Consider the following 22,662-nt stretch of genomic DNA (forward strand, 5'->3'; position numbering starts at 1 on the left):
ACCCCGTGACTCCCTCCCCTGGACCCCCTGTCCTGTCCCCTGACCCCTGCACTGCCACCCCTCCGCGGAGTGGAGACGGGCGGGCTGCCGTCTGCTGTGGCTCCTTCACGCGTGGTCGTGCAGGTGAAGGGCACGGATCCTGGGCCCTGGGGTGTGGCCGGGCGTCGAGGTGAGGTCACAGGGGTCCGGAAGAACCAGGTGGGGAGAACTGCGGGGGGCCCCTTCTTTCTCCCCTTGTCGTCCTACCCGCAAGCAGAGTCCCGAGAAGCTGCGCTTCCGAGGAGCTGGAGCCGCGGTGGGAGAGGGGGTGTTCCTGGGGGAGTCTGAGGGGGGCAGGGGCAGGGCGGTGGCCGCAGCTACCCTGGCCTGGGGTGACCATGTGGAGAAAAATGGATGCAGGAGCAGGGGGACCCAGGACACCCAAGGGGATGGACCCTTTTGGGGCTCAGCGGCTGAGGCCCACCCAGCATTGTCTGGTCAATGGCTGGAAGCTGAGCCCAGCAGACCCTAATGTGACCTTCCTCTGCCTGAGGGGCCCAGGTAGTTGTGGGGACTTCGCCCCAGAGGTGCCAGCCAGCCGCCCAGGGGGCTGCAGATGGACAGCAGGGAGATGGACAGATGGTTCGCTTAGGGCTTTCCTGAGGAAGAAAGCAGAGTTGCAGCCTTCCCAGGAGAAGAGGCAGCCTTCGGGGCCACCAAGCCCAGTGATGGCCTGGGGCTCGCCAGGTGCCCAGAGCAGCAGTCAGCAGGAGCCGCAGACTCAGGACTGGGTAAGCTAGTGGAGGCTCCTCTCTGGAAACCCAGGTCCTGGCAGGGGAGTGTGGATGGAGCGGGGGCCTCTGAAGCTGGAGGAGGACCAGAGGGCATCTGATAACAAGCAGGTGCTGGACTGGGGGCCTCACAGAGTGTCAGCATTCTCTCCCCCAGAGTCCAGGGTGGGTATCAAGGTGGGCGCGCCCCTTCCAACCTCCCACAGCTGTGGGCAGTCCACCTCTGCCGGCCACCCCAACTGTGGGAGGCTCTGCGCACAGCTGGGATGGTGTTCTACTGACCAGGTAGGCAGGGGTCAGCAGGGGATCTGTCAACCAAAGTCATGACTGAAACGTTGGAGGCCCTGCTTGGGGCTGGCCCCAATGTGGAGGAACCCCCGTCTCACCACAGCCGGCCGAGTGGGCTGCTGTCTGGTCACCATTCAGCCCTGAGTGCACAGGCCACGGCTCCCCTGCCCCCGGGGCAGCTTCCCAAGCAAAGGAAGCCAGGCCCCCAGAAGTTCCGGAAGGTTGCCTGTGCGTCAGGGTCAAAGCCAGGTCTGATGGAGCCGGGCTGAGGCAGGCCAGCCCATTGGAGCTCGTGCAGCTGTGTGCTTGGACCCGTCTGCGGGAATGTCTGCAAGGTCCTCGGTTTCTGTGGAAAGGCAGTGGAGGAGGGAAGTGGGCTCTGGGTACCCTACCAGCTGCGCCCCTGCCTGAAGCCAGCCACCGCTTGGCTTCCATGAGGCCAGCCTCTCAGGATGGGCCATCCAAGACATAAACACACAAGCGTGTTGCCTGTCAACGGCTAGGGCTCCTTGGGAGGGGCCGGGGAGGGGCTTCTGTCTGGACAGGGGGCCTGCAGACGGATGCCTGGACAGGGGTGACCTGCTGCGTTTGCACTTCCAAGAGGCGGGGGGTGGCTATGGGGAGGGGTGCATGGCGACGAGGCCGGGAGGCAGCACAGCGGAAGGGGGTCCTGGGGGAGGCAGAGAAGGGGTGCAAGACCTCGCTTCTCTAACTTGGGGGCAGGGAGTCCCGCAGGGTCCCCCAACCTTGGCCGCCCTGTCGTCCCCTCCTGCCTCTTCCCTCTACTGCTTCCAGCCCTCGGGCAGCGTCAGCCGTTGGCCATAGCCGTGCCGGCTGCGCACCGTCACTCTGACTGTCCTGCTGCTTCTGTCTGTCCTCTCTGTCCCTCCCTGCTCTGCCCTCGGCAGGGAAGCTTTTCCTCCAGCCTCCCTACGTCGGGACCTCATCATCTTTCAGGATCGAGCCCGGCTGACAGAGGTCTGACCCCCAGTCCCTTCTTCCCCGGCCTTCCCGGCCCAAGTCTCACAAGAGCCCCCTGCCCTGGGGGGGACACATCCTCATAGGGTGGCCTCCTCGGGCTGGGGCCCAGGTCTGAGGAGACAGTCCCTCCTCCCCCAGCGAGGGTCCCCAGACAGACAGCCTCGCACAGAGGGCCTCACGGCAGGCCGGCCAACATGGCTGCAGAGGACCTGAGAAAGGCAAGAACCCACGGCACAGGACTGGGTGGGAGGACCAGCCCGCAGGAGATGGCGAGCCCTGTCCAGTGAGCGGCCTTAGGGCGGGCAGAGCAGAGGGCTCAGCTCCCAGCCGCGTGGTAGGGGGCGGCTGGATAGGCAGCTGCCCCAGCGGCCAGGCCCCAGCCTCCCCGTGTTGCTATTTACTTAGTCCCCGCGGTAAACTTGAGTGAACGGCCAAGGGCACCAGACATTCTGAGAAGATCTCTATCATGAAAGAGAGCAAGACACCTGGAAAAAAAAAAAGTCGGAAGAGCCACAGTGCCAGGCGGGTCGGAGCAAAGCTGGAGGTGGGTCACCGTCCCCAGCGTGGCCCACGCTGTCTCAGAAGCATTGGCCCAGCTGCTGAGCAGGGGGGCACGGAGCGTGAACCCAGGGGAGGCGCTGGCGCCAGCACCATGGGAGACACGCCTGTGCCCCGTCGGTGCGGGGGCTGCTCCGGAGCCCATCCACAGCAGAAGGTCCAGGAAGGGGCTGCAGACGACTGCTCAGAAATCAGCGGCCCTCAGCAGACGGGTGCTGGGAGACAACGAGGGAGAGAGGCACATCTGGGAACAAGAGTAGACTTAATAGAAAATAACGCAAGCCTGCGTGAGACTTTAAAGCACCACAAAGCGTCACCAAGAGACTTGGCCGTGGAGAGACACCCTGCTCTTGGAGAGCACGACTTACTGGCTCAGCGGGTTCTCAGTAACGACGCAAACTGGCAAACACGCATTGTCCCTTTCTTCAGTTGGGCAAACTGATCATGTGGAAGAATAAGCCTAGTGTAGCTCTAACACGTGTGAATTCATATCACAAAACTTCAATTATCAAACTGTGGTGTCCTGTCATGTGATACGTAACAGCAGAGCTAAATATGAAATCTAGAAACTTACTCAAATGTGTACAGACACTTAGTGTAAACTGAAGATGGCATCTCAAACCCGTGTGGGGGCGGTGGGGGTGGGATGCAGGATCTTAGTCCCCTGACCTGGGGTGGGACTGGCGCCCCCTGCAGTGGAACCATGGTGTTTTAACCACTGGACCACCAGGGAAGTCTCATGGACTTTTTGGTAAATGTTGAGACAGTGTGTAGCTGTCTAGAAGAAGGTAACTTGTAGTCATATCTCTCACTGAGTATCAGGATGAAGGTGTCAAAGTTTTAAATGTAGAAAAATAAAACCATAAAAGTGCTAGGGACTTCCCTGGTGGTCCAGTGGCTGAGACTCCATGCTCCCAATGCAGGGGGCCCCGGTTCGATCCTGGTCAGGGAACCAGATCCCACATGCTGCAACTGAGACCCAGCGCAGCCAAATAAATAAAAATATATATATTTTTTAAGTGGTAGAAGAAACCCTGGGTACATCCCTCTATGGCCATGGAGTGTTAGTTGTCCATCTGTGTCTGACTCTTTGTGACTCCATGGACTGCAGCACACCAGGCTCCTCTGTCCTCTATTAGAATCCCGGAGTTTGCTCAGATTCATGTCCACTGAGTCGATGATGCCATCCAACCATCTCGTCTTCTGTTGCCCTCTTCTCATGCTCTTAGTCTTTTCCAGCATCAAGGGACTCTCAGTCTTCTCCAGCACCATATTTCAAAAGCATCAGTTCTTTGGTGGTCAGCCTTCTTTATGGACCAGCTCTTAAATCCATGCATGACTACTGGAAAAACCATAGCTTTGACTGTCTGCATCTTTGTCAGCATAGTGATGTCTCTGCTTTGTAATGCATTATCTCAGTTGGTCATAGATTTTCTTCCAAGGAGCAAGCATCTTTGAATTTCCTGGCTGTGGTCACCGTCCACACTGATTTTGGAGCCCAAGAAAATAAAATCTGTCACTGCTTCCACTTTTTCCCCTTCTATTTGCCATGAAGTGATGGAATCAGATGCCATGATCTTAGTTTTTTGAATGTTGAGTTTCAGGCCAGCTTTTTAACTCCTCTTTCACCCTCATCAAGAGACTCCAGTTCCTCTTCACTTTCTTCTATTAGAGTGGTATCATCTGCATATCTGAGGTTAATACATTTCCTGGCAATCTTGATTCCAGCTTGTGAGTCACCTAGCCCAGCATTTTGCATAATGTACTCTGCATATAAGTTAAAGAATTCCTAAAACCCAGCAACAACAAAAAACCAAGAATTCGACTCAAAAATGGCCAAAGGGCTTGAATAGACACTTCTCTAAGGATGCACAAATGGTCAGCAAGCGCACGAAGAAATGCTCAACATCATTAGTTCCAGGGCAACGCAAATCAGAACCGCAGTGAGACACCACCTCAGTCTTGTTAGGATGACTTATAAATTTTAAAAAAGAACAAGTGCTGGCAAGAGTGTGGACAAACTGGAGTCCTCATGCCCTGCTGGAGGGAGTGTGAAATGATGCAGTCAATGGAGTTTCCTCAGAAAGTGGTGCATAGAAGTATGGTGTGATCCAGCAGTTCCAATTCTGGGTAAATAGCTGAAAAAAATCCAAGGCAGAGAAACAGATACTTGTATATCCACATTCCCAGGGGGCATACACTGGAGAATAACCAAAACCTAGAAGACACCCAAGTATCCTTGGACAGACGGAGGTGGTAAAAACATAGAGCGGAGCGTAACTTAGCCCTCAAAAGGAAAGACATTGTGACAACACGACACCACGTGGGTGGGCCCTGAGGACATGATGCTGAGCGGAGTGAGTGGGACACGGGAGGACAGACACAGTAGGGCCCACTCACGGGGTCCCTTGAGGGGTCAGACTCAGAGGAAGAAAGTAGACGAGTGGGTGGGGGCTGAGGGAGGGGTGGGAGTGGGTGTTTCATGAGGACAGAGTTTCTGTTTGGAGAGATGGAAAGTCCTGGACGTGTTGGTAACGGTTGCACAACAGTGTGGATGTGCTTATGCCAGTGAGCTGTACACTTAAAAATGGTCAAAGTGGTCGATTTTGTGGTACGTGCATTTTATCACAGTTTAAAAAAAGGGGGGGGGGAGGGAAAAAAAGGAGCAAGAGGTCATCTGATGGTGCATAATGTAGCCTAGCAATCTGCAGGGAGCTGGGGGAAGCCAGAGAAGCTCCCCCAGGCCCAGAGGTGGAGCTTCCTGGAGTCTGTCCCTGCCCAGGAGGAAGGGCTGGTAAATGGGCTGGCCCCGGGGAGTTAACTGAGGACACAGCCCGGTGGCTCAGATGAATGGTGGGCGGGGAAGTAGGGCTGGAGGCCGAAGGGACAGGAGAGAGGCTGAGTGAGGCCAAGCTGGCCCTGCAGGGCTCGGGGCCAGACTGGGCTGGACGGATGCCCTGGGCAGCCGGGGCCAGCAGGTTGCATAGGAAACAGCATGACTGCGAGGAAGCCCCGAGTCCATCCCTGTCGAGACACCTGCCCCCAGACAAAAGACTGGCGTGAGGCTCAGAGGGGCACCTGACAGTGGACAGCAAGCGGACCGTGGGTGCACACATCACACATGACACGCATGTGTACACAGCACACACACACATGCCTGCAAGAGAGGCAGATGGTCCCCAGGATGCACAGGCCTCTTACAGAGGGAGCCAGAAAGAAAACTAAAAGAGACTTGATATCAGGGAAACAAATGAAATTGATGAAGATGCGAGGGGCTAGTGTGTTGGCCGAGATGCACAGGGAGCTGGCGCCCCTCAGGCGAGAGAGCCCTGGGGCGGCCCAGGCCAGGCCTGAAGAAGGCCAGATGCCCACCGCCCCGCAGGAGAGTGCGTGCAGCCCAGACCCGCCGCCGTCCCTCCCCGGAGCCGGGGTGGTTCGGGTGAGGGCTCCCGTGGCTCCCGTGCTGCAAGCACAGCAGTGCGGGACGAGCCCCGGGAGCCCACGTGGAGATGTCTGGAAAGCAGGTTGCGGGAGCAGCCGATGGGGGGGCGGAGCACTCTGCCCTGAGGCTCTGGTTGTGCAGCCTGGCCTCACGTGGTCTGTGGGCTCCTCGAGGAGCCTGCCTGGGACCAAATCAACAGTTTGTTTCTTGATGGAAACACTGGGAGCGAGGATGGCCCCGTTCAGAGCGAGGATGGCCCCGTTCATTTTGGATCATGGATTCCTGGGTTTTAAAATACACTTTCCTGTGCATGTTCTCACGTGGTTACCATCCCACTTTTGAACTAAAAGAGTGCCTGAGGCCAGGCTGGGGTGGGACAGCACTTCCACCGGCAGGGCCTGGCATGCGAGGCCAGGGGTGGGCACAGCCCTCCCCCAGCCTGCGGCGACTCGGTTGCCCCCAGCACCGCCAAGGCCAGCGGGACCTGAAGCCCTGGGCCAGCCGCACGCACAGGGCGGGGGCGTCACTGGCAGTCTTGCCATGTGGGGAGCATAGCAGAGATCCTGAACCCTGCTGATCTGAATCCATGTTACAGAGGGGTTTTCAGAACTCTGAAGAGACTAAGAGCAAAGGAAACTCTAAAGTGGGCCCGGATCGTCCCTAGTGAGGGTTCATCGGTAGGTGTCCCCATGCCCAAGAAGCGAGTCCTCTGCGTCCACGTGGTCCACGCCGCCCAGAGCTTCACCCTGGCACCCGTGCTGGCTGACGAGGCAGGGAAGAGAGAGGAGCGATGCCCTCTGACCGAAGCAGAGGTGGAAAAGTCCAGGAGTAAATCCAGCTGCGTGGCAAACTCTTCGACCATGGAGGGTAGCCCTGTGCAGGATGGAAGGGCCTCCATTCTCCACAGCCTTGCCCTCGACACCCAGGGGGGCACACAGCACATAGCAGGTGCTCAGTGAGCACGTACTGAATGAATGAACATGCATGAATTCAAGAAAGTTGTAGCCTATGGATGAAGTGATTGGAAATCTCCTAATTATGTTCACTGAACTTCCCTGGTGGTCCAGTGGTTAGGACTCTGCACTTCCACTGCAGGAGGCAAGCGTTTGATCCCTGGTTGGGGAGCCACGTGCCCGCAGTGTGGCCAAAAAGATTTTTTTTTTTAAAACAAAAAATATTTTCTTCATTAGCAAAAGGAGGAGGATCACGTGATTATTTCAATGGATGTAGAAAGATATATTCCAGTCTCCTTCCTTGGGAGAAGAAAATTTAAAAAACTCCATTCTTAATAGGTAGGAAGAAATGGACATTTCTGTAACCTGGTGAAGGGGAGCCAGAAAGCCCAAAGCGGCAGCTTGGCCGTCACCACGATGCCGCTGAGACAGCGCATGGGGCCTGCACCAAAGTCAGGGGAGTGAGACGGGCCACGGAGACCCAGAGAGAAAAGATGAGCAGTCATTGTTTGCTGTCCTTCAGTTGCTAAGTCACCTCCGGCTCTGCGACCCCAGGGACAGCAGCACACCAGGCTTCCCTGTCCTTCACCAACTCCCGGAGCTTGCTCAAACTTGTGTCCATCAAGTTGGTGATTCCATCCAACCATCTCATCCTCTGTCGTCCCCTTCTCCTCCTGCCTTCAATCTTTCCCAGCATCAGGGTCTTTTCCAGTGAGTTGGCTCTTTGCATCAGGTGGCCGAAGTATTGAAGCAGTCACTATCTGTAGCCAATATGTTATCTACCTAGGAAGTCCATGCAGGCCAATTCAAATAAAAGATCACTAATCAAGAAGGCTGGATATATGATCACTGTTCAAAGCTTATTAGTTTCCAGTATACTAAAAATAACCAACCAGGAAGTGTAGTAGAAAGGAGGATCCATTCACTTTAGCAACAGGAACCAGGATTTGTAAATCCTAGGAATAAATCTTGTTCTTGTTCGATGCCCACACAAAGGACACTGTAAAATGTGGCTCAACGGCAGAGAGCTCCTACGGGAAAGTTGTACCATGTCACTGAGTGGGAAGGTTTAATGTTTGAAACCTGCCAGACTGCCCCAAAATAAATAATTCAGGACAGTCCTAACTTTAAAAAACAGTTCTCATGAATCTTGAGAATTGTATCTCAAAGTATGTAGTGTTTCTGGCAGTGTATTAGTTATCTGTTGCTGCATAATGAAAATCTCCAGGATCCAGCAGCTTCAGTTGGTTCAGTTCAGTTGCTCAGTTGTGTCCAACTCTGCGACCCCATGGATTGCAGCTTGCCAGGCCTCCCTGTCCATCACCAACACCTGGAGCTTGCTCAAACTCGTGTCCAACAAGTCAGCGATGCCATTCAACCATCTCATCCTCTGTCGTCCCCTTCTCCTCCTGCCCTCAATCTTTCCCAGCATCAGTAGCTTAGAACAGTAGTAAATATTCTCATCCCAGTTTCTATAGGTCAGGAAACTGGGAGTTGCTTAGTTGGGTGACTTTGGCTCAGGGCCTCTTGTGAGGTTGTTCCAAGACACCAGTGAGAGCTGCAGTCACCAGGAAGTTCGAGAAAGGCTGGAGAAGGTGCCTCCCTGGTCTGGCCAGCAAGTCAGCGTCCTCAATCCCTGGTGCTGGCTGAGCAGCCCGTGGAGACCCGGGTGAGCCGGCATCACAAGTTTCAATGGCATCACAAGACTGGGAAGTGAGCCGCCTCGGAACAAGTGGAGGGGACATGGGCTACAAACAACACCCAATCGAGCCAGAGGGAGGGGGCAGAGAAAGGCCCTGGCACGGGCAAGGCCCACAAAGCCGGAGACATGGTGGCAGGAGCGGCAGATTAACTCGATTCAGAGGCAGCCGTCGTCAGAGTGGGCTGAAAACAAAGCATCCCCCACCACTGACACACACAGAAGGGTTCAGAGAGAAGTCTGGAGTACTCTCGTGGGTGGGAGGAGGCAGGCCATCCACGGACTGCGTTAGTTCAGAGGCGTGTCGCTGCGAGGCTCGGCCAGCGACCATGGGTTCCGGGGTCAGGGCGGGTGAGAAAGAAGCAGATGGCGGGGTGCCCGTATGAGGGGCTTCCTTTATTCAGGGCTCAGAAATGTGCAGAAGGAAACCGTATCATTGCGGAGTAACAGCACAATTTGAAAAATTGGAGATTTTAAGTTTTTTTTTTTTTTTACCTGGAAAAGAAACCAGGCAAGAGTTCTAAAGCAGAAGAGCAGGGCCTGGCTCGCCTGCTCTCAGCAGAGAGCCTCGCGTGGCGCTGGGACGGAAGCTGGCCCGGAGGCCCGCAGCCTGCACAGGCCGTCCAGAAACGGGCCCCGGATTGAATCTGGGAGTTTAACTTTCCAGTGGGGAGCACACTTTTCAATGAATAGTACTGGGGTGACCGGTCATCCATCTAGAAGATCCCCCAACTCGTCAGACACACACAAACACACGAGCTGCAAGTTAAAACCAAACACAGAAGCGCTGGGAGAACGGGAACCATGTTGTGAGTCCAAGGGGAAAATGCCCAACTTAGGCCAAACCCCTAAAGGAAAAGCCTGACAAGACTGCCGTGTGTGAGGCTGGTGCAAAGAGACACAAGGGTGTTGTAGGACGGCCTGGGAAAAATACTTGTAATATTTAGAACATACAAATGTTTACCAACCAAACCTGTGAAGAGATGCTTAAGAGCAAAGAGAAGACAGTTTTTAAAACAGGAGAAAAGTATATTGTGTCTGTGGACATACATCGTTGATAGGGAAGACACGGGGACTGCCCTGCTGGTCCAGTGGCTGAGACTGCATGCTCCCAGTGCGGGGGGCCGGGTTCGATCCCTGGCCAGGGAATTGTTAATAGACCCCACAGGCCACAACTTGAACTGGGTGCAGCCAATATAAATAAATATTTAATAGAAAAAAAAACGGGCACGAAAGAAAAGACTGGCAAAAATGATGAAGATGGAGTTGATGACGTGAAAAAAAGACGAGTTCTGTTTTAATGGTTTTCAAAGAACCAACTTTCGGTCATTGTCCACTGTATTTTTTTCATTCTGATTTACTCACCAGTCTTTCCTAATTCTGTCTTTAAACTTTCAGGGAAACCCCTTTCGTTGTTTTCCGAGCTTCCTGAATTATTTGCTCAATCCCTTGTTCCAGGGCTTTTTTTCTAATCTTCCAGCATTTAAAGCTGCCCTGTGTCTTCAGAAGCAACGTTGGCTCCCTGGTGGCTGGTGAGAGTCCTCCTTGTCTCCCTCTGAGAATCGGGCTCCCCTTCCGCTCCGGCTTCCGGGCCCGTGGGAGCTCCTGGTGCTGGTTCCCAGGCGGGCCCATGAGGGGGTCTCTTCTGCCCACCGCCTGGACCTTGGCCTCTGTTCGTGATGGTCCTCCTGTCAGTGAGCACATGGGCCCCCGTGCGTGCTATCAGGTCGCTCCACTTCATAACGTCGGTCTCTGCTTGTAAAGCTGTGCGCCACTCTCGATACCCCATGTGAGCACAGAGCTGAGAAGAGCCGCCCGCCCACATCTGAGGCTCAGTGGAGGCTCCCGCCCCGGGACGCGGGGCTCCCTGCGCTCTCCTTCCCCTGCCCGCAGACACCTCTCCTTCCCTGGGCATCTTGGCCTGGAGCTGAATGTGGGCAGTTTCCCTCCGCCGTGAGTGTCACCTCTCAGACAGCTCCTGTGTCTCGCAGACGTGATGATGGCACCCTCCCGTCCCTTCTGCATCTTTTGATCCCTCCCAGACTTCCAGCACAGCTGTGACCCTTGTCTCACAGACGACCCGGGTCTCGCTCCCGCCTAGTGGGCTAGGGCCCCTCCCCGCCTCTGGCAGCTCCTCAGAAGGCCCCGCAGGTACTGAGTTCCGACTGGACCGTCCTGAAGATGGTTTGTTCTGCCTGCACACCTGAGTGACACTTGGGGGGTAACACTTCTAGCGGGAAGTCGTCTTCCTGGAGGATTTTGGGGCCCTGGGTTCTCCGCTGTCTCGCCTCCGGCGGGTGTGTGAAACCTGGCCCTGCGGACTCCTCACCCCCCACATGTGCCTGTTTCTCTCTGCCTAGTTCTCAGATGTCCCCACACTGTCTCCTCTCTCGGTCCTGTGGGTGTGCTTCCAGCCTGGAGCCTTGTCCCCTCTGTGGGGTGCGTGTGCGTGCAGCCTCTCTGTTCTCTCTGAAAACTGTTGTTGGCTGTTGGGCCTGCATGACTGACTCTCCCATTTCCTCATGTCTCCTTACCTTGGCTTTTGGGGCTTTGTTGCTGGTCCTGTTGTTAGTCTTTGCTCTGATGATGCTCTGTGACAGACGACTCTGCAGTGTCCGTGACTCACAACAGCAGACTGCTCACAGGCTCAGGTTGGCGGGTTGGTGTGCCCCGCACCACTCACCCCCAGTGGTCTCCCCGGGAAGGCTGTGCTCGGGTGGACACACAGTCACAGGAGGCCCCCCTTGGGCCGCGTGGGCCACCCATGTGTGCTGCCAGCATCCTTGGACCTGCCCCACATCAGAGGGGACCCCCGTGTCACCGCTGTGAAAGTGCTGTGGGTGTTGGTCATAGGAGGTGGGGTTACCTGGGCCGGCAGGCCGCCCCCGCCCCCCCCAGTCTTCTACGGAAACTTTGATTCTGATGCCACATGTTAATGTTGAAAGGATCGCGGCCCTCGCAGCAGCCCCTTTTCGCTCTGTCCTCTTTCTGTCTCACGGGTACGTGGAGTCCAGGAGGACGACAGGAGCGGGGAGGTCTCTCAGGCCCCGGCCGGTGGCTCTCCCCTGCGCTTCTCAGATGGTGGGGGCTGCGGCCCTGTCTGTACCCAGGAGCAGGCCCTGTGTGCCGGGGGCAGCCCCGCCAGCAGTCGTGAACTTCGGGGGGTGATCGGGCAGGTTTCTGGCTGCTCTGCGTTGGACACCCCCGCTTTGGAGGGCTCTTCTCTGGGGCTGGTATTTTTCCCCAGAAAGGACCGCTCCCCTCTCCCAGGTTCAGGGGGCACTTAGCCAGGCTGCCAGGGTTTTTGGTGCAGAGTGGGAAGAGGGGCTGGGGACTCTGCTTTATTCTTTTCCTTTTTTTTTTTTTTTGCTTAAATAACAGAAATGTATCATTTTGCAGTCTGGAGGCAAGAAGTTCAAAATCTAAGTGTCAGCAGGGCCAGCTCCTCCTGCTGACTGCGCCTCTCCTTGGCCTGTCCACGCTTCCTTCTCCGTGTCCCTCACACTCTCTTCCTTCTGTGTGTGTTTCTGGCTCCAAGAGCCCACGCCCCCCCACCACACCCTGACCACTTTGAAGTGTCCGGTTCAGTAGTGTTAAGCATTGGGTTGGCCAAGAAGTTCGTTTTGGTTTTTCTGTCCCATGGAGAACCCCGAATGAACGTCTGGGCCAGTCTGCTGTATTCACCTCGCCGTGAAGCCTGCAGCAGCTTCCATCCTGCAGATCTGAAGCTCTGTCCCGTTAACCCGCACCCGCCCCTGCCCCTCCCCCAGCCCTGGCAGCCACGGTGCCAGGTTCTGACTCCGCGAATCTGGTGACTCCAGGTAGCTCATACGAGTTGGAGTGTCTTTTTAAGGCTAGATGATACTCTGTCATATGGACGGGCCACACGAGGCTGATTCATTCATCCATTGATGGGCATTTGGGTTGCAGCCACTTTTTGGCTACGGTGAACAATGTAGCTCTGAACGTGAGTGCAGAAATATCTCTTTGACTTGCTTTCCATTCCTTTGAATGTATACCCAGAAGTTGGATTGCTGGGTCATATGGTAGTTCTATTTTTAGTTTTTTGAGGAATGGGGACTGAGTTTGTCTTAATCCTTTTATTTTTAGCATGGCACCTACCCCGCCCCCCATGGCACTCCAGAGGGTGACCTCCTGGGCCCCGCAGGGAAGCAGCCGGCTGGCCCCTGGCTGGGCAGAGCAGGAGGGGCTCTGGAGCCCTTCAGGGACAGCCCACCGGGGATGTTCTCCGGGGCAGGAGCGGGGTGTGGCTCCCGCAGGATGCCTCCCGGCCTGTCCTGGGTGCCTATGGAGCCCTGAGTGTCATCTCCCCCAATGCCTCTCTGTGGGCATTTCAGAGGGGCCTGGGAGGAGGCTGACCTTTGGGCCCATCTTTCTTGAGGCACCGACAATCTGGCTGCCTGTTCGGGGGGCCTCCCCAGAGGGTGGGCCGGCTGTGCCCAGCAAGGAACAGGCACTAGCCGAGGGCCACGGCCTCTGCTGTAATGGCCCCCAACATCTAGGGGCCAACCCATGCACAGTAAAGCAGTGCAGGTGCTGCCTGGGTGTCCAGGCGCTGAGCCACTGAGCAAGGCCATGCACAGCCCCAGAGCCACGGGCTGAAGCTCTGCCCCCGCGCCCGCACTGTGGTGGTCGCGGGGCGCAGAGGGTTGGCGGGTGAGGGGCCCCGGGTGCGGCCGGCGCAGACCCCTGCCTTGTCCCCCCAGGTGTGCGAGCCGCAGGACACCTGGCGCCAGAGTCACCGCCGCTGGAGCGTCAGCATAGATGAGCGTCGGAGGCTGGCCATGCTGGGCCGCGGCGAGAAGCCGGGCCTCGCGGGGGCGCCCCCCTCCTGCAGGGTGCGGGGGAAGCGCGGGAGCGTCCGGGTCCCACCCCGCCCCGTCCCTTCCGGCCCGGCCCCGCCCCTGACCCCGCCCTCCCCGCAGGACCTCGCGCGGATCGTGGCCCAGCTGGTGTCCGAGGACGTGGACAAGGACGTGCTCTTCCCCCACCCGCCGAGGTCCTCCGAGTCCACCAACGCCTTCCAAGCCTTCCTGGTCCGGAGCAAGCCTTTCTGGCACAACGTGACTCTGGAGGCCCCGGCTTCGAGGTCGCCGCCCTCCTAAGAATCGACTCAGACCAGAGTTTTGTCTTCTGGCGCCTTTCCTGCGGGTACTGGGGAGGCGGTCCCTGCGCCCTCCCTGTACCCTCCAGACAGTCGTGAGCAGCCCAGGGATAAGAGAACAGGCCTGGGGGGAACGTCTGGCTGCCCCCTCCTCAGGACACACACCCTTGGAAGTCACCTCTGGTTGGGGTTCCTTGTCCCAGCCCAGCCTCCAAGAGGCCACCTGGAGGGTCTGGGGGACAGGGTAGAGTGGCCCTCCAGGATGGCCCCCTGGGCTGCCAGCAGAGGGTGCCCATCCCCAGCAGGGCCATCCTCCTGGGACCAGCAGCCGTGGGTGGCCTGGGAGGGCGTGAGGCTCCAGCAGCTCCCCTTCTGGGCCTGCTTCACGGACAGCTGTCAGCAGCCCAGGTGGAAGGGGCCTGGGCTGGGGAGCCTGGCCCCTGGGGTGATTGGGCACCCACCAGCTGGAGGGCTGCAGTCCATGGGGTCGCAAAGAGTTGGATACGACTGAGGCGACTGAGCACGCATGCACGTGGGCAGGGGTGCAGCAGTGAGGGGGCCACGCTCTTCCAGCGGGTGGAGGTTTGGATGTTTGAACCGCTCGGTGCTGGTGCCGCCCGGCCCAGAAGCACCGGGTCCTCGGCAGGCCCACGGGGAGGCGATGTGATGGGGAGAAGGCCAGAGGCCGCGGGGGCCAGGGCGGCTCCCACACAGAGGGAGGCTTCCTGGAGGAGGTGGCGCTGTCCCTTCTCTGCACGGGGAGCTCGTAGGTGGACAAGGGCCCAGGAGGCAGGGAGGGCAGAGGGCCTGGGGCAGCTGTGAGGAGCTCGCCCTGGCCTGCCATGCTGTCTGCCTTTGCCTCAAGTTCGGGGGTGGACAGGAGGCTTCTGGGCTGCAGGTGACAGTGGCATGGGGCTGCATCTGGGGAGACCAGGCTGGCAGCGATGGGGGGTGAGAGGAGGGGGGTGGGGAGGGCTCACGGGCCAAGCCCTGGGGCAGCGAGAAGCTGGCATCGGGCGGGTCCCCTTCTGCACGTGGTGACTGACAGCTAGGGGCTGAAGGGAGCAGTGGGTGGGAGGGGGGCTTTGGGCAAAACGAGGTGGTCCACCCCACCCCCAGGCCCAGGATGTGGGTAGTGCCCGAGTTCTGGCCTCGCTTGCTCAGAGAGCCGGCTGCTGAGATGATCCTAGCTGCCCATTCTGGCCTCCTGCTCTGCTTTTACCTTAAGGCTCCGCACAGGTTCCTTCTCCAGGAAGCCATCCGAAATCACACAGCTAGCCCCCCAGGCTGCACTTTCTGAGGTCCCCTGAGTGTACTCTTGTTCCAGGCCTGCAGATTTCTCAGAATCCCCAGGGTGAGTGGAGGGGCCCAGGGATTGTGGGGGTGGTGAGTAGAACTGGGGGGGGGTGTCCTAAGAGGTGGGAGAGGAGTGGGCTGAGGTCTAGACAGGGCCCTGGGGGATCTCATGACTGTCCCCCACCTCCTCAAGGACCCCTGATAAAGTGGGGGGCAGGTGTCAGGGGCCAGAACCGGCTCTGCGCCAGTCTCCATGCTGACCGGGAGGACTCCCTCCAGCCCAAGCTGAAGTGTCTGCAGTTAAGACAGAGGTGACAAGTGCTGTGAGTTCTTTGCCCCAGAGGCCTTACAGGACCCCACGTTTTCACTGAAGACCTGGGCCTTGCTGGGCTCGGCCAGCCGTGTCTCCCGGTCTCGCCTGGGGGCTCTCCGTAGGCCGAGGTTGGTGGCGTGAGTCCAGCCCCGGGCTGGCCGGCCCAGCATCCTGCAGGCAGTCTCAGGGCCTCTCGTCTGCACCGGTCTCCCCCTGACCAGCACAGCAGCAGCTGCTGTCGGGGGCCTGGTGGGGACTGGCCCTCTCAGCAGGGCGTGGAGCCTGGGCGCAGCTGATGGAGCCTGGAGACAGCTTCCTTGTCACCCTGGGTGTGTCGGTTTCCTATTGCTGCCCTAACAAGATGCCACAAACTTGGTGTCTTCACACAAATTCATGGACGGTAGAGTCTATAGAAATCCGGAATGGACCTCACTGGGCTAAGAGTGGGGTGTGGGCAGGGCTGCCTTCCTCCCGGGGGCTCCAGCCTTTCCAGCTTCTAGAAGCCACCCACTTCCCTTGGCTTGTGGCCCCTTCCTCCGTCTTCAGAGCCGCAGAGGAGCCCCCCTCTTCCACCTCTTCCTCCACGTTCGAGGACCACCTGGATGACCCAGGATAGTGTTTCACGGTCACCTGGTTAGCCACCCTGACTCCTCCCTTGCTGTGTAGACCAGTATGGCCACAGGTTTGGGGGAAGATGTGGACGTCTCTGAGGAAGGGGCACTCTGCCTTCCACAGGGGCTCCTGGCACTGAGTGGGGGTGGGGGGCGGGGCTGGGGATTGCTAAACATCCCAGGAGCAGTGGACAGCCCCTCACTGCTGAGAACGGTCAGGCCCCAGACAGCACCAGGGACCTGTTTGGGAACCCCTGGAAGAGAGGAGGCGGCCTGGGAGCGGACAGGTCAGGCAGCAGCCTCTGGTTGGGATGCCACCCGTCGCCGCCGACAGTGGGCAGTACAGGGCTCCTTTATTCCACTTCCCTCCCTGAAGGCACCTCCCCAGACTCACGGGGACACCCCCAGGCAGAGAGGACGGTCCCCCCAACTGCGTGGTCTCCCTTGCACCCTGGTACCCCTCTGTGCTTGAGGGTCGGGGGGCTCAGAGCAGGAGCAGAGGCCGCTCTGGACACCCCAAACAGAAAGGGGTGCCCCCCAGCCTAGTTTCCAGGGCACGGGCCCCCAGGGCCAGCAGGGTACCTGAGCGGTGTAGCCTCCCAAGGGCTGTGGACACTCAGTGCCCAGCGTTGCCCATTGAGAAAAATGACTTCATTGGCTTTGCAAGAATACTTGCTCGCTATTCAGCAATAAAGTTAAAAAAAAAATCTCGCCTACAGTTTCATCACCGAGAGGAACGCTGTCAATGTTAGGTGAGGGTGGTTCCAATATTTCTAAGGGCCCAGGCAGAGATGAGAGGATATATGGAAATACAGAATAAATGTAGAATTCTTTCAAATTTTTAAAAATTTAAGGGAAGACATGATACTGAAATTAGACGAATGTTTCTTCATCTGAAGTTTACAAGATTCTCTTAAGATTATTTTTAGAAATAACAGCAAACATTGAGAGACGGGTGTTAACTGGGTTTGTGCGATACCCTTCCACCTGATGCTGGGTTTTGGACGGTGAAGGGCGCTGGCAGCTCTGTGCCTGCCCTGTCAACGGGCCAGTCACTCCTGTGCCCTGCCCTCCTCAAGGCTTTCCTGCGCCCCCCACCTGACCCCCCGCTCCCTGGTGGTGAGCTCCCCACCGCCAGGATTGCCCTGTCTTTGTTTTGATTACAACCTTATTGGCTACTTGGAAGGTCAGCTTTTACATTTTTAAAGAACCTTATTTCTCAGGTTCCTCTAGGTTTAAGAATGTTTGCCCGAGGCCTCTAGACTCTCAGGCTGGGACCTCTTCACCCACTGTTGGGCCCAGGGTGCCTGCGTCGCCAGTGGCCCCGCTAGGATCGCCTGCGCCCTGACCCTCGTCACTCTGTCTTCAAGGCCTCAACTGTCCTCCTTGCATCTCTTCCCTGCCCCCGCTGGACGGCACCCTCCGCAGGCTGGAGCAAGATCCTCTGGTTAAGTATTCTCAGCCTCCCGACTTGGTCTTCAGGTCTCAAACGTTGCTGCGGAGAACGGGGCCAGCTTTTGTCCTTGCTGCATGTGACATGGTTTTTCTGAAGAGCATCTCTCTCATCTCTGGGGCTGAGTGAGCAGGCGAGGTGGACTCCGTGTGACTCACCCTGGGGTCTGTGGTCCTGGGGTCTCCCAGATGACTCTGGGAGACTGGACTGTGGTGGGTCTTTGAGCCTTTTTCTGACCGCAGCCTCCTGCGCCCTGTGCCTTCCACTGGGGTCACTTGCCTCCACATGCTGCTGCTGTCCCTATCCCTTGGCATGTGGCCGCCAGGGCCAAAGGTCAGCTCAGGTCGCCTGGAGCCCTGCAGGCCCTGCACAGGGATGCCGCCCTGTCCAGTGGCCTCTGGACCTCTTCACCCCCCGTTAGGCCCCTGTGGGTCCCTCGCTCACCAGTGGCCCCGCCTCTCAACAAACAGTGCCCCCACCATGAGCGCTTGTCCCCTGACCCTTCTCATCACTTTGTCTTCAAGGCCTGAACTGTCGTATTTGTTACCGATTCCCTGCTCCCTGCTGGACAGTGACTGCCCCTCCCCCCCCCCCCCCCCCCCCAGCGTCTAAAGCCTGTGGCTTGAAGTAGGTGCTTAGCAAATGAATGAACGATGAATGATTAGAAACGACTGTTCTAACTGCTTGGTCTTGCCCCAGACCACCTCCAGGCTTCCCCGTGCTAGTCATCGCCACCCTTGGCCCCTCCATTTCTTGCTCTAGCAATGGCGTGATCCTGACCCATTTCCTCGGCTCTTACATCTTGCTCACTCTGCTGTCTTGTCATCTAACGTCTGACCTCGGGTCAAGGGGCTCCTGTGAAGGCGACTCCCATTGCCCCTCGCCCCCGCCCCCCACTCTTTCTGCTGCCCTTGTGGTCTTGGACATGGCTGCCCCGTCCCACGTGGCACGCCCTCCGGCTCTTTCCTGAGCGTCTACTTGCTCTGCCACTAAATGCAAGAATTCCGAAGTCTTTTCTGCAAGGTGCCTGTGGTCTGTTGCCATGCCTCTGAGCTGGTGTGAGCTCTGGGCCCTGCGTGCAATCCCCCTTTCTTGTTCGTCCGGAGAGGGCAAAGCAGTGTGAAGCCAGCAGAGGAGCAGGGGTTTAGTAGATGTCGCTCTGCTTTGGGAGGGGGAGACCTGGAATTCCAGCAGCTTCCCTGAGACTTCCGGGGAAAGGCAGCCCTGCCTGCCACTCACCCCCATCCCCCACCCCGGCCTGGAGAAGACAGCCTCCGCCCTTGGTTGCTTCTCCCCGTGGCGGGCTGGTGGTGCTGCAGGTGGATGTCACTCTCGGGGAGACAGAAGCAGGCACTTTACAGGCGGGAAGTGTGGGGCTCTCTGCTGCCTGGGCCTTTATCGGTGGTTCTTACTGTGGTCAACTTGGTGGGTGCTGGTGGACGGAGACTTCAGGGTGCAGCTTCGCTGCCCAGAGGAGGTGGCGCAGGTCACTGGAGTCAGGATGGGCTGTGGGGAGGGGGACGTTCCTGCCCCCTCCCCTTAGGGGGGCCTGCCTGAATGGCCCCAGGGCTGAGCTCCTGCCTTCTAGCTGCCCTCAGTCTCCACGAGGTGCGGGGCCTGGGGCCTGTCCTGGGCTCTGTCCCCTCATGTCCCACAGGGATGTCCCCAAGCAGATGGGGCAGTCACCCTGGGCCCCTCACCTCCCTCCCCTGGCCCCCGAGCAGCGGGCTGGTCTAGAATCGTCACTGGGCCCGCTCCCGGCCAGCCGGGCCGCCACCTCCAGCCTCCGCTTTCCCCTGCGGGCAGCGCCCGCGCCACCGCCATCCTCGGACTTAAGCCCACACAGCGTGGCAGGTTCTGCCGCGCCTGCGGAGGGCAGGCCGGTGCCTCACCCACGGCCCTTCCACCTCGCTGTCCTGGGCACGGACCGCCAGCCCGCCCCACATACCCGCTGCCAGGCCCCCAACACCGCCCCCCACCCCCACCATCCGCGTCGGACCCCCCCTCCTGCCCCGCTCTCGGGCGGGGCCTCCCAGAGGGTCCTCTGGGCACGGCCACCCTGTCCCTTGGCCGGTTCCTCGGGCCGCAGTCCAGGGAGGAGGTGCCCGCGCGGAGGTGGGATGGGGACCCGCCGCCGTCCAGGCGGGGCCGGGGGGCAGGGACAAAGACCCCGGGGCCGGGCGCGGGGAGAGGGGGCTAGCGGGCGGCAGAGGCCAGGCGCGGGGAGCGGGGACGCGGGGCGCGCGGGCGGCGGAGGCCGGGGGCGCGCGGCGCGGGGCGGGGCGCCCGGGAAACGGCCCCGCGGGGGGCGCGGCGGCGCCCAGGCCCCTCCCTCGCGCGGCCCCTCCTCTTCCTCTCCCGCCCGCCCGCGGCCTCGGTCCCTGCGCGGCCTCGGCGGCCTCGGCGGCGGCGGCGGCGGCGGAGCAGCGCGGCCCCTTTAAACCGCCCGCCCCCGCGCCCGCGCCCGCGCCCGCGCCGCGTCCTCCCGGCCGCCCGCGCCGAGCCCCGCGCCCGCCCGGCCCAGCCCGCGGCCCCCGCCGCCGCCGCCGGACATGGCCGCCAACATGTACAGGGTCGGAGGTAAGGCCGCCGCCTGTCCGCCGCCGCCGCCGCCGCCGCCTTTATGCGCCGCGGCCGGGCCCCCACCCGGACCCCCGCCCCGGACCCCGGACCCCCGCCCCGAGCCCCCCGGACTCCCGGCCCCCGGCCCGGCCCCGCCGTCTCTGCCCCCGGCCGGCCTCGGTCCCAAACCGCCGCCCCGGGCCTCGCCATCCCCGGGGCCGCTCTGCACCCCGCGCCGCGGCCCCCTCCCGCCCCCTCCTCCGTTTCCCTCCCCTGCCCCCATCCCTCCGTCCCCATCCCCCCGCCCCCCACTCCGGTCCCCTCCCCCGCCTCCGCCCCTCCCCCACTGCAGGCCGGCCTGCCGGGCCATCCCTCCTCCCCCCGGCCGCCCGCACCCCTCGTCTGCACCGCACCCCTTCTCCTCCCCGCTCCATCGTTTCTGAGCTGCCTGCCCTCCACCCCCACCCCGGCCCGGCCACGCTCACCGCGGCACGAAAGGGCCCCTGGGGCCGCCCCGCTGGAGCCAGCGGAGACAGGGGCCGAGCTGGGGGGAGGGGGCGCTGTGCCCACCTGTTGGGGGCGGCCTGTGGTCTGCGAGGAGCTGTGGGGGATGCCAGCACCCTTCTGTGCGGGTCTCTGGCCAGAGCCCCGCGCCCCCAGCAGAACGAGCACGTGGTGCGGGAGGCCCCCGCTGCCCTCCGGGGGTGGGGGCTCTGGGGCGCAGGAGTGAGGAGGGCCCACGGTGTGCGGGGCTGGCTCAGATCTGGGGTGCCGGCCCGTGGTTGGACCACGTCCCGCTGGAGCCCAGGGCCGCTGAGGGCTTGGGCCTGGAGTATGCTTAGGGGCTGTGTCCTGGGGGATCCCCTCTCCAGGGCCTCAGCAGCCTGTGGTCACCGCGAGCGTGCTTCCAAGACACCCCAAACTTTTTGCTGCTTCCTGTTTCCCCAGGGCGGCAGGGAGGTGCTTTGCAGGGGTGTGGATGAGCCAGGTGGTCCCTGCTCGGGATGCTGAGCTGGCCGAGGCCCTGGGGGCGCCCCTCCTGGGCTATTCCTTCCCCCCTTGGGTCCCAGGAAGCTCCTGGTGTTGGGTCCTCCCCACTTTGTGGGGAGGGGCTCTAGGAGACTGCACTGCTGATTTTCCGTGGGGTTCCCACCTGGTCCGTGAATTCACAGGGAGGTGAGGTTCTGAGAGGCCCACTTGCCCGGCTTTGGTGGAGCGTGTCAGGCCTGAGAACAGCCCTGGCCTCGCTGTCCGAGTCACTTCTGTGCACGGTCTGCTCTGTTGTTGGCCAGCTGACCCCGAGGGCCAGGCCAGCCTCGTGACCTTGGGCGCACACCCCCACCCGGGCAGTGGGTAAGCAGGACACCTACCAGCCCGTCAGGCCCTCCCCTGTCCTCTCTGGCTCACAGGTGGTCGCGGGACCGGGGGCCCGTGTCGGCTGTAGCACAGGCCCTTGGTGGACACGTGGGGAGCGGGCTGGCCTGTTCATTTCCCACCCTTGCCTGTCCAAGCAGGGGCCAGTCACCTGGAGGGCGGCAGGAGGGCCCCCCGGGACTGACTCGCCTCCGTGCTGGCAGCCCCCAGCCTCCGCCCCCCGCCCAGGTCTCCCGCCTGCCCTGTCGACACTCCTCCCGCACCATATCCTCTCGGACCACTTTTCTGCGTGCAGGCCCTCTCTTGCCCGGCGTGAGACCCCTCTGGTTGGCCCACCCTTCCGGCTTGCCTGGTGCCCCTGAGGTTTACCTGCACGTGTGGTCTCCTCTGCCCTCCCAGGCTTCTGCCCTGGGGCCGCGTTGGGGTGTTGACTAAATGAATGAACGGAGGCGCCCAGCTCCCAGATGGAGACTGGAGGGGGAGGCAGTGGGGTGCTGGGGGCACTCTGCCTGCCACTCAGGGTGGGACCCCCACTGTGTGCTGTCCGTGCCCCTCTCAGGCCGTGGGCACCGCAGCCTGCACTCGCGTCCCCCCTTTCGACGTGTGGGCTCCGGGCCTCCTGTCTGTGCAGTTGGCCAGGGCCTGGCGCACTCAGGCCTTCCTGTGCCTCAGACCTCCGTGTCCCCTGAGGGTCCCGGAGGCACTCCCGGGGCCTGAGCCGGAGGGCCGCTTCCCCTTGGACTCCAGGTTGGTCCCTGCTGTTCCGTCCCCCACCTCTGGACGGGATCCCGAGGCGCTGTCCCCTGGGTCCGCAGGGCTGGTGGGCAGGGTGTTAGCAGGCTGGCATCTTGTCCCGAGGAGCCGCCAGCTTGGGGTTGGGGGACACCGTCAGGGCCTCTCAGGACCCAGACGGACAGATGTGCGTCTCTCCCCGGGGCCGGGCCCCGCTGGGCAGGGTGCCCGGCCTCAGCACACCGCAGGGACAGAGTTCGGCTGAGCCATCTCCGCGCGGGACGCTCTGCCAGAGCCGCTGGATCCAGCACGAAAAAGTACAGGACGCCTGTTAGGTTTGCATTGCAGATAAAGCATGTCTCAGCGTCCGTGTGTCCCAAATGCCGCACGGCGGGACACACTAGAAAGTGGTCCGCGGTGCCCAGCCTCTCCCGGGCGTCCTGCGTCCTACCTGGCAGGCTGTCGCGAGGCCCTGCCAGGGCGTCTGGGCGGGGCGAAGGCACGG

General features: G+C 60.3%; 1 protein-coding gene across 1 annotated transcript; it reads left to right on the forward strand.

The window, feature by feature from the left end:
* The first annotated feature begins 22 nt into the window (after positions 1–22).
* Positions 23–13,937, forward strand: TEX22 (testis expressed 22). Its single transcript, XM_043922034.1, has 4 exons — positions 23–169; positions 541–770; positions 13,419–13,550; positions 13,638–13,937. The coding sequence occupies exons 2-4, from the start codon at positions 708–710 to the stop codon at positions 13,815–13,817; spliced, it is 375 nt and encodes a 124-aa protein (XP_043777969.1). The 5' UTR covers positions 23–169; positions 541–707; the 3' UTR covers positions 13,818–13,937.
* The last annotated feature ends 8,725 nt before the right edge of the window (positions 13,938–22,662 follow it).

Source organism: Cervus elaphus, chromosome 13, assembly GCF_910594005.1.
Source record: "Cervus elaphus chromosome 13, mCerEla1.1, whole genome shotgun sequence".
NCBI lineage: Eukaryota > Metazoa > Chordata > Mammalia > Artiodactyla > Cervidae > Cervus > Cervus elaphus.

Excerpts from the sequence above, each read along its gene's own strand:
- TEX22 (XM_043922034.1), top strand. The coding sequence starts at position 708 with ATGGCCTGGGGCTCGCCAGGTGCCCAGAGCAGCAGTCAGCAGGAGCCG. Across the intron at positions 771-13,418 it reads AGCCGCAGACTCAGGACTGG|GTGTGCGAGCCGCAGGACAC; the intron begins GTAAGCTAGTGG and ends TTGTCCCCCCAG. Across the intron at positions 13,551-13,637 it reads GGGCGCCCCCCTCCTGCAGG|GACCTCGCGCGGATCGTGGC; the intron begins GTGCGGGGGAAG and ends CCCTCCCCGCAG.